At 30.7% G+C, this 16,583-nt stretch overlaps 1 protein-coding gene across 3 annotated transcripts in view; it reads right to left on the reverse strand.

Moving 5' to 3' along the window:
- LOC143204719 (neurobeachin) overlaps positions 1 to 16,583 on the reverse strand; it is a 520,160-nt gene that overhangs the window by 257,313 nt on the left and 246,264 nt on the right. For all 3 annotated transcript variants that reach the window (XM_076417458.1, XM_076417457.1, XM_076417456.1), the window contains exons 8-9: positions 7,379 to 7,498; positions 2,967 to 3,113 (exon numbers count right to left, since the gene is read on the reverse strand). In XM_076417458.1, coding sequence (XP_076273573.1) covers positions 2,967 to 3,113; positions 7,379 to 7,498 — 267 coding nt within the window. The remainder of the gene's footprint in view (positions 1 to 2,966; positions 3,114 to 7,378; positions 7,499 to 16,583) is intronic.

Below are 16,583 nucleotides of genomic sequence, written 5' to 3' on the forward strand. Positions count from 1 at the left end.
AGGAGAAAAAATTAAGCAATACTGCTGGCTTATAAATTTTAACAACTTTACTAGCAAAGCTTCATATTTGCATATATTTTTGTCGTTCAGAAAAATAGTCCAGGTCTATTAGTTCTGAATTAAAATACATTTTTGTTTAATTAGCATTTAATCGAAAACTCCAGTTACGACCTAACAATCGATGATTGGGAAGCTAATATGGAATCTAGTAAATGGAATTGCTTTTATCATAACAGCACGGAAATGGGAATCAAACGGGTTGAATTTATTTAATTAAAATAGCTCTGTAATTCTCTCAGCGGCCAACGTCAATAAACGAAGCGAATTTCGATTTCGAAACAAAAAACACTTACCTGAACATTTTACCAATTAAAATTCGCCATTGTTATTGTTCTAATTAGGATAGGGACTTTATTATTGGAATCGGGGAACATTTTTTTAGACTATACAACGGGTGTGTCATAACGTGATGTGTTATGACTAAGCTTGATATTAGCAATGAAGAAAATAAGACTACGGGGAAGTGAAAACAATATGTATTATATGATTGGCTGGATGAGCGCACGCACACTTAAAAAAATAATAATGTTTCAATTTAGTTGGTTATTTATGATGCCTTCGTTGTTTACAGGCTCGAATTTCGATGAAAAATAATTCATGGCAATGCGAATACAATTACCAATATTTTAGGACAATTATATTTTAGGAAACAAAATCAAACTTATTTTTCTCAAATTACTAGTAAGAAAGGCATATTAGTTCTCTCAATGCTAACTAAATAATCTGTCTATCATCTGGTAGCACCTATATACTATTTATATATCAAACAATGTACAATATTGTCTTCAACAGTATCAGAACACATTCCGTACATATTCTTATTAAATGTACTTGCTGACACATAAGATTTATTAAAGAACGTTACGAATTCTGAATTTAATATTGATATATACAAATTTAGCATATATCCTACCAACCAGTGTTAAGTTATGTTTTACAGTATCTGCCATTATGCGAGTTTTGAAAATAATCCTATCCTGGTAAAATTGTTAACATTGTCATATCTAGAATATATTATAATTTTTATCATAATTTAATTTTAGTTACATTTTCGATCCAGTAATATATTTAGTTCCAGTAATATATGGTACATTAACAAATACATTAATTTTTTCATCTCTTGTTTATTCATTTCTCATCGATTGGTATTTTTATGAATTTCATTAAATTTTTACAACCATAGATAAGAAATTAACAAGGAACTATAGAATTACCATATAATAAACATAATTAGATGTAGATTATCGCAATGCGTATATGCAGAGAGAACTAATCATTTATTACACCTTGTTCACTTCCCTGTAGTCTAAGATCATTTTTACACAAAAAAAAACGCCACGAACTTTTTTCCAAGAACCGATATTTTGTTGCGTCGTTCGATTTTCAAGTCTTCATTCGGAACGTAGCGAAATAAGTTTGAAACTGCTAAAATCGATAGAACAACGCGGTTGGAAATTATCGCGGACCCGTTTATCGCAAATAAATCCAACAACACCTATCAAACCCACAGCTAATGGACAGGCTTTTCAAAATTAAAATATCGATGTTCCTGTCGCCAACACGTTTTAATTAATTGAAAAATATGTCATGTCCTGGACGAGCACAAACTGTTAATATTATTTTAGTCGTCGGGATATTCGGAGATCTATTAAAACAGACAGATAATGATTTAAATGTCAGTCAAATATTCCAAGCAATATGATGGTAAAACATAAAACACTATAAAGCTCTAATTCTGCAAAGTGTTTTTCATGGAACATAGTACATTTAATATTGCACATCTTGTAGAATATTGGTAATAATGCTGTGTGTTGCTCAGTTTACATGCCAAGTCTTGTAGGTCATATTTTACAGTATTATGCGCTTAGCCCTGCGAGTGTTAGAAATAGCGATTGGTGAAACATAATCGGACAGAGATAGACTTGGATAATATTGTTTCGAACAAATCGAACCAAAACAGTACGATGGGATCTTTACGAAGCTAACATTCATGAAAGCCATTGCGAAGCCCTTTATAATAGAAGCCAACGCTAAGCTACGAAATAAGTGATTAACCACTTGGTGGTGGTGGTTTCGTTATAACTTGCATGACAATACCATAGTATTCAACTGTTCCTCTCATTGACATCCTCAATGATGAAGTTCTTACTATGACTAGCATATTAACATCCAAAAAGTTCTTGTTTTTTTCTCCAAAGAAATTAAATATTGCACAAAAATCACTAAAATGATGTTAGAGCGTTAAACATATTTCTCAATATTGTAGCTAGTCATAAAATAGGATAAAAAAGGATTTACGAAACAATTAGCTAAAAGCTATTGATTTCCAACTGCATATTGCCAATAACATAATAAGGAAATAGTTATTTTTTTCTCTTTTTTTTTTAATTCATACATTTACCAATGAATACCTTGTATTAACATGTTAATTTGAAAGTTATTTGGAATATTTGACTTAAAAAACCTACATTATAATTAACATAATTAATGCCATTTTCTTACAAACTTGCTTAAAAATTCACCGGTTTGAAATTACTGTATTTAAATACCCATTCGAAGACGTTGAGGTATTAAAGACCAGTCAGAACTGAGAGAGTTTTTTATCCGTTTACGAAACATTATTATAAAAAGTAATTGGGGCCCACTTTTCCCCAAATAAGCCATCAAGTGTCTTTTGAATTTGACTTTGAACCCGTAGAGAAAATAATTAACGTCATTCGACAGAAACATCAACACTTCTTTTTTCGTAAACCTCTTTCGATTTTGTATTGGGATTGGTTTTCTATCCAGCCGGTTATTAAATTTCTTTTATTGTATAAAACACAACATTTTGACGGTTAATTTGTTGGTAAAACATAATTTAAGAAGATATTATTAGATAGTGGAGACAAGTAAAGTTATCTTACCTTGTATCCTGGACCTAATCTATGCATTGCGCATATTTGATGAGTGGTCAGGGCCTCACTGAAGAGGTAAATTGCTGACATTTGGCCGCAGAAAATTCTTTCCTCGTCTAGTTCAGGTGTAGCACCAATGTAGCACTTATCAAAGGGCTGAAAAAGGCATAATAAAGAATCTAATAAAGAATTAGAACATTGAGACAAAAATACTGTATAATAGCGAGACCACTTTACAATTCAAACAATAAGTTTTATTGAAAAATTGCGTGTTCTCCACAGTAAGGTGAAATTTGAACGTCATATGTTATTTAGATTGTTGACAGTGCATCCATGTTATTAAAATTCTTTCTACAGAATAATTTTAGTGAGATTAATAGTTTTAGGCTCTATGAATATAGAATGAAGAAAAAAATAATTAACTACTGATTAAGAGAGCATTTGGTAAATTAACCACAGAAAAGTAGGTGTGTTCAAAGAATAATTAGTTTTTAAACTTTTTAGAAATAATGTTATAAATTCATCTATTCCATCTTATTTGCTTCAAAGTAACTCCTGTAGATTTTATGCACTTATGTCAGTGCTTTTTCCAATCACCAAATATTTCTGGAACTGTTTAGATAGATTTGAATTTTTTTAGCTATATATTTTCAGTATCATCTAAATCTGCGTGATAGTCTTTGTTAGAATGTTTTCTTTTAAGTCTGTGTCCTGTTCTGGTGGCATCTAAAAGTTGCAATATTTCAATATTCGTATGAGAATGGGATCTTTCCTCATGCCCCTTGCAATTCTCCTGATTTCTTGACTGACTGTGGGTATCTGAAGGTCTCGATGTAGGTAATCAGTCCTATAGTATTTGGGTGCACCCACAATACCTCTCAGGACTTTGTTCTGAAAAATTTGTATTTCATTTATGTTATTCTTTGCAGAACATCCCCATAATTGAACTCCGTATGTCATTATAGGTTTCAATATTTGCTTATATAATAGCATTTTATTATGTACTGATAATTGTGATTTGTGTATTCCAATTAGCCAGTACCTTTTTCCTATATTTCAATTCCAGTTCTTCTCTTTTCTTCTTTATATGTTCCTTTAAGCAAAGTCTTGCATCGAGATTTATTCCGAGATATTTAGCGTTGTTGCTATATGGAATGATAGTGTTATTTAATGTTATTGGTGCTTGTACGGTCTGTTTATAGGTGAACTGTACATCTACAGATTTACTTTCATTAATTCTTATTTTCCAAGCTTGTGTAAAATTATTTATATTGTCACTTGCCTGTTGTAATTTCGAGTCTTCTTCACTATTGTCTCCGACTCCGCAGTATCATCAGCAAATGTAGCCATCGTGATATTTTCCATTTGTGGTATATCACAAGTGTAGAGTAGATAAAGCATTGGTCCCAGTACACTTCCTTGTGGTACACCTGCTTTAGATTCTTTTATTGTAGAGTAAGCTTCTTTTTGTTTGACTCTAAACATTCTGGTTGTAAGGTATGATTTTAATAGTTCGGCGTGTTGTTTTGGTGGCATCTTCTATAATTTATGAACAAGGCCTTCATGCCAAACCTTATCGAAGGCTTGTGCTACATCTAAGAATATAGCTGAGCATACTTTTTGACTTTCGTAGGCTTTTTCAATAACATCTGTTATTCTGTGGACCTGGTCAATTGTTGAGTGCTTGTTAATAAACCCAAACTGGTGTGTTGGTATTAGGTTTTTTCTATCTATGATCGGTTTTATTTTTTTCAACAGGAGTTTTTCAAAAACCTTAGATATTACTGGCTGCAGTGATATAGGTCTATAGGATTTTATTTCGTTTGGTGACTTCCCAGATTTTGGGAACATTCTAATTTCCGCTATCTTCCAAATCTCTGGGACATGTGTTAATCTAAATGCTGTATTGATCAAGTTTGTGAGTTTTATAATTCCCTTTCTTGGTAGTTTTTGCAGTAATTCTCCTGTTATTAAATCGTAGCCTGGTGATTTCCTTTAGTTAATATCAGTTTTAATAACTTAGGTTAACTCTTTCGGCGTGACTAATTCAGTCATCGAATTTTCAGCTTCTATGTCCGGCAAATTATGTTCAATATTAGTTTCGTTTGGTTTGAAACATTTTTCTAGATATTCAGCAAATGCTTCTGCATTTTGGCCATTGTCACGTGCCCAATTCCTACATTCTGTCTGGTCTGTTATAAGAGGACTGTGTAGACATGAGCGCTTTAGATATTTTGTGGCTTTCCAGAGTAAGTAATCAGTTTCTTTATCATGTGTTAAATTTCTGAGATAGTCATTTATGGTTTTGTTTTTTATTTCCCGTATTTCTCTTTTCAGTTTTTGGGTTATATTGTTTAAACTATTTTTATTTTCAAGTGTTCTGTTTTGTTGCCATTTTTTTCGTAATTTACGTTTTTCAGCTACCATTTTTCGGTTCTTCCTTTTCACTCATTTTTTCTTGAGGTTTAACTTGACCTACTTTGTTTCTCCTCTCTTGTAGTGTTTTAGCAACTACACGTCCTAAATTAGTAATGATAGTACTATAAAAAGTGCTTTTTCTCCTTTTAACAGACTCTAATTTACAAAAATATACTCGAAAACAATTTAGAATCCTTATAGTATATTTTTCCAACACCATCTCACATCTGACTTAACAGATTACGCAGCTGAAACTTGCCCGCTTCGGAGCGAGGACCGACAATCCCGAAACTAGGAACTTGGGCAAAACAAAACCATGTCGGATAAAGTCCTGATTACGACAGTACGAGGCCAGGAAGAGGAATATATCTCCACTGGAAATAATGGATATTTGGGCGCTTTATATCACTCGCTTCGGTTCCTTCCCACCAACTTAATAATGGATGCGTTACAAGTTAAGCCAGCCCGACGCCATTGTTACATTACATACACACCCCCACGCCCACTCACGAACTCACAAACACATATACTAGTCCATTAAATAATTAAACACCATCAAAACAAAAGAACTGTTTCGTTGGATCCCGAATCCTTATAAGTTATTTATCGTGTAGAAACGGGGACGTCCGGCTAACCCCCCCATTTGTTAAAATTAATCCAAACAAATAACGGGCTACCCTCGGCCGTATACCGTTCAACTGAACAACGTTTAGAGCTTATTATCATTTGGTAATTGCTGTAAAATGGCCTGTGTACCGTAAACTTTTCGGATTTACGGACATTTCATGGAGAAATGTAATAAAATAATCTGTATTCTCGACTTGAAAAAGGAGAAATTGAAATGTTCCATATCTTCGTTATTCAGTGATGTTTTATCATTTTTTATGGACACCATATTGAATTTGGGAAGACTGAATACAATACAAAATATTGTAGAAAGGCTGTGAACTAAATTCTATCGCGAAAAATTATTTTAGTCCCATTGGTAATGTAAACACAATAGTGTTAATCACAACATTGTAGAATTATGTACATATTAAGAAATTTTTCGTTAATTTCAAGATATTTGGTAAAAAAATTCATACATTAATATTTTTGAAAGGGTTTTCCCTCTCTCTATCCATTTTCTTGGAAGTCTGGGCAACAACAACCGTCACAATAATGTACACGGAAAGTGAATTAATTTTAAAGGTATTTCTCATAAGCTGCTAGATTTATATACCAGTATACTAATACTTTTCAAATATTCTTTCCGTTCTTCTGTTTTTTTTGGAATCCTAAACACAGTAGCATCAGTCGTAACTTTTCAAAACTGTAAAAGTTTCAAGGTGTTTGATAAACTTTATTATTTTCTTTTATCACATTTTTGCATTGGCATTTCTTGGAGATTTGTTCTTATTTTCTACCTAATCATTTCTTGGAAGTTTGAATGTAATAGCATCAATCACAATATTGCAGAAGGATTATGAACTAATATTAAAGTATTCTTTCGTGAAATGCATAGTTTATTGCAAAACATATACATACTAATAATTTTTGTTCCAAAAATGTCTTGATGACAATCCTCTGTGATGGTTAAACTAGATTTGAACTTTTTGCAACCAATTTCTTCTTTTCGAGATTTTACACTTGACCAAGTTGCTCTCCCTTAAGTGTATAAAAAACAAATATCACATTGATTTCAGTGTTTTTTTGAACACTGACCTAAAAAGAAAAGTTAAATCTTCTAATAACATTGACTGTGTTGATTCGCAATTTGATATTTTCAGAGATGACATTCACAAAATTAAATACTAAAATAATCTAATGCCAAATAACCTCCCTAATTATTAATACAAAATCCTTATATTTTAATTATTTTTACTATGTTTCTACGATTTATCAATTTATCATTGGTAACCACTAAAGTGATCTTGGTGAACAAATTATTAAATATTCAGGTTGTAAATAAACTAAAGCAAATCAGAGTAATACATTTGGCGACAACAGTATGATATACTTACATCGTTTGTCGAGACAAACCAGGCCATTTCAGTGTTGGACGCTAATTGACCATTGACGAAACATTTAATTTCGCTCTTTGTCCATCTGTTGTAAATGTACACCACGGCCAACATGTACCACTGAAACAAAATTCGATGTTAACATAACAGGAAATTAATTCAACAACCCGCTAAAGTTACTTGTACGTGTATACATATATTTTATAGCAGTTACTAGTGAGTAGACAAAGGGAGACTGGTAAATACTAAGATCAGATAAAATGCTGATAGTTTTTTTTCGTAATATTTATAAATTAAGATATTCTGTAGTTTAGATTATAAATGGCAGCCAGTCATTTCTGGGTTTAATGTACTGTTATCAGAGAAGTTCTACTTCGTTATAAACAAATGTTCATAAATTAATTCTGGCGAATGAATTTCCTATTCCAGGAAAATATTGTGATACAGATATACATGCTATTTTACTCGGATCACATGACAGAATTTGGATTCAACACTTCAGACTTGGGCTGAAGTTAAAGTAGATGGAAAGACAGAGAGAGTGAGCATCATAAATTAAGAAATTGTGTAAATTTTAAAGATTTAGTTGGAGATGGCAGTTTCAGTAAATTAATGTGGTAACCATTTTTGTCCTCTTGAATATTTCCCATAGCATATAAACCTCTGTAAAAAGTTGCTCATAAACTGCTAGACTTTCTCAAAGATTATTGAGAGTTTGATAGGATAGGTCGCCTAACTTTTGCAATTCATTATTCTTGATTTTTTTAGTCCTTTAAAGTGTCTCATAAATGTAACCACTTTTAAATTGTGGAAATTAAAATAGCTGAAGTTGGAACTTCAGCTAAAGTTAAACTCAATGAATAAAAAAGAAAGTGTGAATCATACATTAAGGAATTATGTATCTCTCTATAGAGCATATATATATATATATATATATATATATATATATATATATATATATATATATATATATATATATATATATATACATTTTGTTCGTCAAAATAAGTTAAGAGTGGCATATTCCTATATTAAATTGTCAAGAATAGTAACATCTATGTATTAAAATTATTTTGCAATGTGTAAAAACAATAAAAACATGAAAGTTCCATATATCTCCACTGTTTTCTCGCTTTCTTGATTAAAAATCCGATTCAAAATCTCTTCGATGTTCGATTTCCCCGCCCCATTACGTAGTTGGGAAACAGAAGAAGTAAATAATTGCAAAGAATCGGCGGAATTTTTATAATTTATTAAAACTTAGCCGACCGAAATGGCGCGGATACCCGTAGAAAAGGAAATAGCGGCCCGGATTGGGGAACACCGAAGAGATTTTACCAAAGATTGATTCCGGGACGTAAAATTAAGTTTAATGATATAATTACTGGCGGGAAAAAAAGAACGAGAATCGAGCCAGAGCCACTCCAACTACGGATGTAAAAGGATGAACCGGGGATTAAGCCGTTTTAACGGAAAAGTTTCATTCGCTCTTAAAACGTTTTATATTATTCTTATTCGGCGCTATTTTATAGTTTTAAAAATACGAGGAGTAATTAATCTATTAGGATATTATTTGTTAGAATTTCGGTATAAAATGGTTAAGATGTTATATATAAGATAATCAGTTGGAACAAAAAGATTCGTTGCATAATATAAAACCATAGAACAAGTGTGAATGCTCGAACGATATCAATACCTTCTTCCGGTTAGAATGTTTTCTCTCTCCAAACGTTTTGGTGAGATCCAAAAATTGCCGGATGTTATACAGATGAAATGGCTGATTTCTTTCTCTTTTCTTAAAATGCCACAACGATGGAAGATGGCAAAGTGACAATACATATTTCATTCTTTTAATAACCAATTAATAGCTTGCAACAATATTGTCAACATACCATTACAAACTGTAACCGTGTTCTTCGTTTCTATTATGTAGGTCATTATGTAGTATCAGTATGTAGTTGATCAGCGATGTAACTATGCAGCGACTGGTAAAAATACGAAGTATCAATATAAAAAACTTGATATTTCTCTATATAAAATAAGTTTTCGATTTAGTATTACTGCATTATTCAGTGTATACAGACGCCAATAAGGGAAAGGCCAAAATGTAATTTTTGATAGTACTTTTTTTGATTGATTTGAAGAAATTTGTTCTTCGAAACCCATTAAATACTTTTAGAAATTTATGCTGATGCTACTTAATTAGAATTAAAATCAGATCAGATCAAGTCAGATGTCAATAAGTAAACGTTTCGAGAATTGTGAAAGGAACACTGTTGCATATTAAAAGGGAAATCCACTATACTTGACAAACCTAATGTCTTTTGATTACCACTTGTCTAGATCAATGGAATATCTATATATGTCAGAATGGCTGAAAAAGTTCGAAAATGACTCGATGATTAAAAATTTTGTTATCCTCTTTTTCTTTCGACGCGGTACCACCATGTTCTCATAAAGAAAACGCTGTAGAAAATTACTAAAAACATATTACTTAATATTTCTATGTAGGTATGTATGTTTCCCTGTTAATAACTAGTTTAAAACTATTTATGACCTCCAAGATATAAATTGTAGGTAAATAAGTAAGGTAGCAAGTAACAAGTAAGGTAATAAGTTGTTAACAAAAAAGTAATATAGGTACACGCAAAGTTTGTTTGTCTGTTTCACCATATATTTATCTATAGCAATATATTTAACAGTGTTAGAGTTCTTTAAAAAGTTGAATTTGAAGCATGTTTAATCCATTTCATATTTCATAATTTTGAATTAGATGCGGTTTCACGTGTAGTCTACTAAATTAGCAACCAGTCATAGATTAAAAACTTTGAGACCAATAAGATATATTTGAGTAAGCACTTAAGGGGCAGTTACAGGTTGTTCAAGATACAGTTTCGAGTACGTAAAACTACTAATCATATGTGAATAAAAATAATAAAAAAAGAGTAATTATAATGATTCAAATAGAATAATAATTGATCAAACACACTATACTTACAATTATGTACAAAACACACTACACCATATCGATTGAGATCTAGACACTTGGGGATGAAAACATAAAAATGTCACTTTACCTAAACCTTCCTATAGAAGTCAATTGATGCTTTAAACTTATGGTAAATCAAAAGGTAATCTAGCAGTTCAGAAAGTCTAAAGAACTATTGAGTTAATTTACGTCAAATTTAGTTACAAATTACGTTAAATGTAATTAACAAAGAATCAATGGCGTCAACATTATAAGAAGAAACATCAAGTTCCAGAGGATATCTGTATTCTAACAAAATCCCGAAATATAAAAAACAACCCTCCAAATTAAATCCACATAATACGTATCGTATAATACGTATAATATTATCAATTCAGCGTGGAACTGAACAATTACGGCAAGGTAAAATATGTTAATCTCGACAGTATAAGAAAAAGGGTTCTGAAATAATACCGGAAAGCTTTGTGCCTTCTTTTCAAAGCACCCAATCTGACGATCTCGCCTTTATATCCGGGAGTTTGGGTCGGACTTCAATTCTCTCTCTGTGATTATATCATTAAACTTAATTTTACGCTCCGGGATCAATCTTACGGCGAAATCTTTTGGCGTTTTAAAAACTGTTAAGCCGAAGCCTTTATGAAGAATATCTGATAATTGCGAGGGTCCCTCCAATGGATTCCTTTCTTTCCCCGCGTTTCATAGTTAACGTGCTTCGGTCCACATTTTCATCATTTAATTTATTTATGGCCTCTGTCGTAAAAAAATGAAGAAGCTCTAACCATTTAGAAATATTTTTCCTCGTTTTCTGTCGTTTATTGAAGCATTTGAAGTCATTAGTTTGGATATTCAGTTAATAGACTGAAATATGTTAGTTGACCAATGTGTTTTCTTTTCTTTTTTGGTAAAAGAATAGAGCCTGTTAAGTTATATTATACATCTGAAGCTACAGAGAGAAAAAAACTTAATACCTACACACCACTTTGGGTTTGTTAACAAACATTCATCAATTGATTAGGTCCATAGTATAGTAGATGTAATTGTAAAGGCCTATGAAGGTAATTCAGCTATATTTTTAAATGTAGCACAAGTCTTCGATAATGTATGGCATGGCCTTGTTTATAAGCTACAGAAAATGTTAGAAATAATACACTGAACTATTAACATCTTACATTTCAGCAATAATGTTTAATAAGACAAGAGGAAGCAAAGTACAATAAAAGAAGCTAAAGCTGATGTACCACAAGAAAATGTATTGGGGCCAATTTTTTACCTATTCTATACATGTGATATACCACAAATAGAAACTTATATGTACATATGGAATTCAATTAAGGCGATGTTCCGCGAAAAGTAATATAAATGCAATTCAAGTTTTCCAGAGAAAAGTCCTGAGAAGTATTGTAGGTCCACCCAGATACTACAGGACTATTTACCTACACTGAACTTCAGATACCAACTGTCACTCAGGAAATCAATCAAGAGAACTGCAAGGAGACGTACGGACAGACTCCATCCTCATATCAATGTCGACTAATGCAAGTCTTGAATAACACCAGAACAGAACATAGGCTCATAATACTAATGAATATAATCAAACCACTTAACTTTGTTTACTGTAGTGAGGTGAATTTAATAGAAAAACAGCAACATTCTTACATCAGAGGCTAAGATAGACGCGATGGCATTCCTAGATATATACCTAGATTTAAGTCACTGTAAAGACAAATTCTTGGTTAGTCGGCAAAGATTAGTAACAATGCACTAACTGAAAAAATATATATCTAAAGCTGAAAACTCTTTTAACTATTAAGAAAATCAAGGAAAAATATTTCTTTGTATATTGAATTCGATTTCATTAGTTTCTTGTTGTTCTGTTTCCCCCAAAGCTCCATCAAAGGTAATAATTTATAATTTAAATAAAGACAATATTAGATATTTTCCTCTATTGCTCTATAAACGCATTAAATGTAGCGTTCAAAAATTATAATTTTATGCCTTTTAGACGACACCTTCCTCTGATATCCTTCGTTACCCTGAAGCAATCAAGAAGAAAATTATTGCATACATATATAATGATACAAATTTAGAGTTGAACTTAAACTACACCCTTAATAATAAACAAACAACAATTTTTAATTACAGCTGCAGATTATTAATGATGTTGACTGATTGCAAATTGGAAAACGCTCTGTTTTCTACGAGCGCATACGCCAATAAATGATTAACGAAATTACCACGCAAGAGTCATTCGGGTATTTTTAAAAAGCTTTGGTTGTATTTGCTGTGAATTTTATCCACATTTTTTTCACAATGTTAAAGATACACGATGAAATGGAGACCTTTCTGGCATGCATTCAATAATATTTGACTTAGGAATATTAATATTATCAAATATATAAGTGACAAGTTAACTAGCCATACTAGTGATCGCTCTGTGGTCGAAATTTGACCACAATTTATAAAGTTAATCATGTTTCCCTCATAATAGAGTAAAGAGAAAAATGAGCAAAATATAAAACTAACCTCACAAACTTTTTTGAAATGATATTTAATTAAATTTGATTTCTCATTAAGTTTTGACAATCAACAAAATATTAGTAAGTTTAAATAACTACACTACTGAATATTATAACAAAAGTATCGCGAGTTGGTAAAATGATATAATACATATTTGTATGTTAACTAAAATAAAAATGAACATAATACGGAGTTCAACTATGGGGATGTTCTGCAAAAGAGTAACATAAATAAGATACAAATTTTTCAGAACAAAGTCCTGAGAGCTATTGTGGGTGGACCCAAATACTATAGGACTAGTTACCTACATCGAGACCTTCAGATACCTACAGTCAGTCAAGAAATCAAAAGAATTGCAAGGGGGCATGAGGAAACTCCATTCTCATACGAATATTTAAATATTGCAACTTTTGTATACCACCAGAATAGGACACAGACTTAAAAGAATCAAACCATCTGATCTTAGTAGTATTGTGTAGTGAGGTGCATTAATTAAAAAATTCAGCAGTGACATGTATAAACATTATTTAACCAGAGACTGAGATAGGGCCGATGGATCCCCCTAATTATATACCTAGATTTAAGTTATCATAAAGATAAATTCTAGGTTAGACGAAAACGACTACAATGTATAACTAATGTAATGACGAGTAACAATACATTAATTATATAATAAAAAAATCTTAATTTTCGTAAGACATCAAGAAGAAAAATCTCAACACCCTTTACTTGGAGAGCAACGATAAATCCTCTAGACCCGGCCCAAAATTTAATATCAAATTACTTGACCCCCCGCATAAATTAAATTTATTTTACTAAATGCCTGGGCCATTACCGCTAATTATAATTTTGCAGGGTACACTACGCCGAAAATGAACGCATTTATTTAGACTGTAAATTTATTATTAAGAATGTTAATTGTACCGGGGGGAGTTAAAAAAAGAAATGGTTCCTCTTAATGAGTGACAGAAACACACCTTGATATTAATACGAAATTAAATGAACAAAATGAAGATGAAACAACAAATCATTTGTTATGTTGGCGAAAAGGAAAAAAAAGAAATTAGTTGTCTCGATGTTCCGTCTTCTTTTAATAAATCCCATTATATTTAATGACTTCTTTCTAAGTTTACTCTAACTCAAGAACAGTTATGAACAAGTTTAACGTTTAAAGTTGCCACGTAGTTATTTCCGACTAAAGTTCCTCTGGAAGTTTATCTTGAGTGTTCTATTTTCTATAATAATTATTTTGCAAAGGCATATTGCCAAATAGGAACATAAAGACGTGTAGAACTTTCTATAGATCTATATTATATAGCAATAATCATTCAAATCATCAATACAATTGATTCTCTTAACTGTATATTTAAAAATTAATAAAGCATGCAAGAAAACGTCGCTTCATTGTGAACACAACATTCTTTAATTCTTGAAAAAATCATTTTCCAAAACTTTAAAATGATATATAAAAAGCTGCTTTTTTTGGAATATATACATGCCATACAATTTTCGAAAGAAAATATCCAAGTTGTTCTTTACAGTACCCCACACCATTAGTCATTACTAAGTTATTGTCTTTTACATTATCTTTGACAAGCTTTTTTAGTATACGATTTATAACAACGATATACCATTAAATTTTTCATATTGAAAATATAATAGAAAGCTTCCCATTTGTCTTCTATGACATATTATGACACTTAACATAAAATTATACATACTTTATAAATATACTTTAACACGATATTAAAGCGTTTTACACCATCAAAAGATTATAAAACAATATTCAAAGAATTTTTTTTGCTTGTTAGACTGTTATAAATATTATATTATGCACGGTAATTCTGACTTTGGCCCTTTCGCTCACAATGGCAAATATAAACACCCAAAAGAGCCGGAAAATACAAATAATTTAAATATTTGGTGAGTTTTTGTTGGGTCCCTAAAATGGCACGAGCCCTTTTAATAAAACGTTGACCTTTGAAGGTAGAACTACAATACAAGCGAAAATTCTGAAACAATTTATATAATGCTTCAGAGTATTGGAGTTTGAGAAATTAAATTTTTAATGTGGCTTTTCTGTACAAATATACAAAAATTATCTGATGAAACATATGTTATTATATTTTTATTTAAATGTTCTTTAGTAGTTTATTTCTATATGTTATAATACATTGTGATTTATTATAATATGAATTAACGATAAAAATGATTTAACGATAAAAACATCAGAACCAGAAATGGTCAATCATATATCTCTCAATTATGAATAAAAATCATGTCGAAAAAATTATTTTGTTGAAAACTATATTCTGAAGCATACGTTATTATATTTCATATTTAATAGCTTTTAGTAGTTTATAATAATTAGTAGTTTATAATGTGTGTCATAATAAACTAACAAAAATTATTTAAGGACAAAAAATATATCAGTAAAAAAAGGTCAATCATATATCTCATAATTATGAACGAAATGTCGGAAAAATTAATTTGTTAAAAACTATCTGATGAAAGATAAGCCATCATATTTGGTATTTAATTGTTTTTGGTAGTTTATAATCTATATTTTGTACTCTAAAAAAGATCATTAAAAGAAATATCAATAATATTATGAACACAATGTATATTCAATAAAATTGATTCGGTTAAAACAATTTTCGGAATCATAAGTTATAATATTTTGTATTTAATTGCTTTTGGTAGTTTATAATAGATATATCAAAATAAACTAACGAAAATAATTTAACATATTAAAAAAATTAAATTTACAGATAAAAACAGATATTAGAATAAAAGGAAAACGTATTGAAAGAAGGAAAAGTGGAACAGTAATAAAGTACATGCAAATATTGTGTGTAAACTAGTCAGTCCAGCAAAACTCTCATGAAAATATACTTAAAAAGTGAAAACTAATGAGAAAGATGAAAGTCGAGACGATGAATCACTTTTGCACTAGGAATTAGCTGGAAAGAAATAATAAAGGCGATTATTTTAGAAAAACTGCCATGAAATTGTAGTTGTTCAAAACTGATTGATTGTTTATAATATGTTAAATATATGATAAAAAGAAGAATATATCGTAAAAAATACTGGTCTAGTGTTCTCTCCCAATATATTTGATCTAATATTACAGAGATATATCTAAGAATGGTTAGTATTACTTTCTATGTTATAAACTAAAATAAATGTACAAAATAACAGTATAAATTAAATATTTATTCTTAAATATTTAAAATAAAATATACCCATGAAAATCATCAAAAATGTTCGTTTAAATGAAAAATTAATCGAATATTTCTTCTCAATACCACAAAAATGAGACATTCTTATTCAAGAATTACCGAAATAAAATATAAAGGGCCGCTCGAATCCCGATATAAAAAAGATACCGCCGATGTGCAAAGTAAAAAAAAGCTTAAGTAAATTTGCGCGACGAAAATTGATTTGTACGTAAAAATGTGATAAAGTTTTTTTTTGCAGCGGCGTAAAGTTATTTCCGAGAAGTTCAAAGGAGTTGCTAAAAAAGATCGAAGGGCATAAATTTGTTCGCAGGCAAAATAGAATTTCGCCCCGCTTTGATGTATACCTTCAGTTTTAAAACGCGGATTGACCAAAGAGAATATAGAAGTATAATATTTTATTTACTGTAATGCATGGGTAAAGAATTATCTTTATTTTATCAATATTTGGTAAAAATTC

The sequence above is a fragment of the Rhynchophorus ferrugineus genome, unplaced genomic scaffold (assembly GCF_030347505.1).
Source record: "Rhynchophorus ferrugineus isolate W39M unplaced genomic scaffold, kcgeb_rfMv2 rfM11, whole genome shotgun sequence".
Classification (NCBI taxonomy): domain Eukaryota; kingdom Metazoa; phylum Arthropoda; class Insecta; order Coleoptera; family Curculionidae; genus Rhynchophorus; species Rhynchophorus ferrugineus.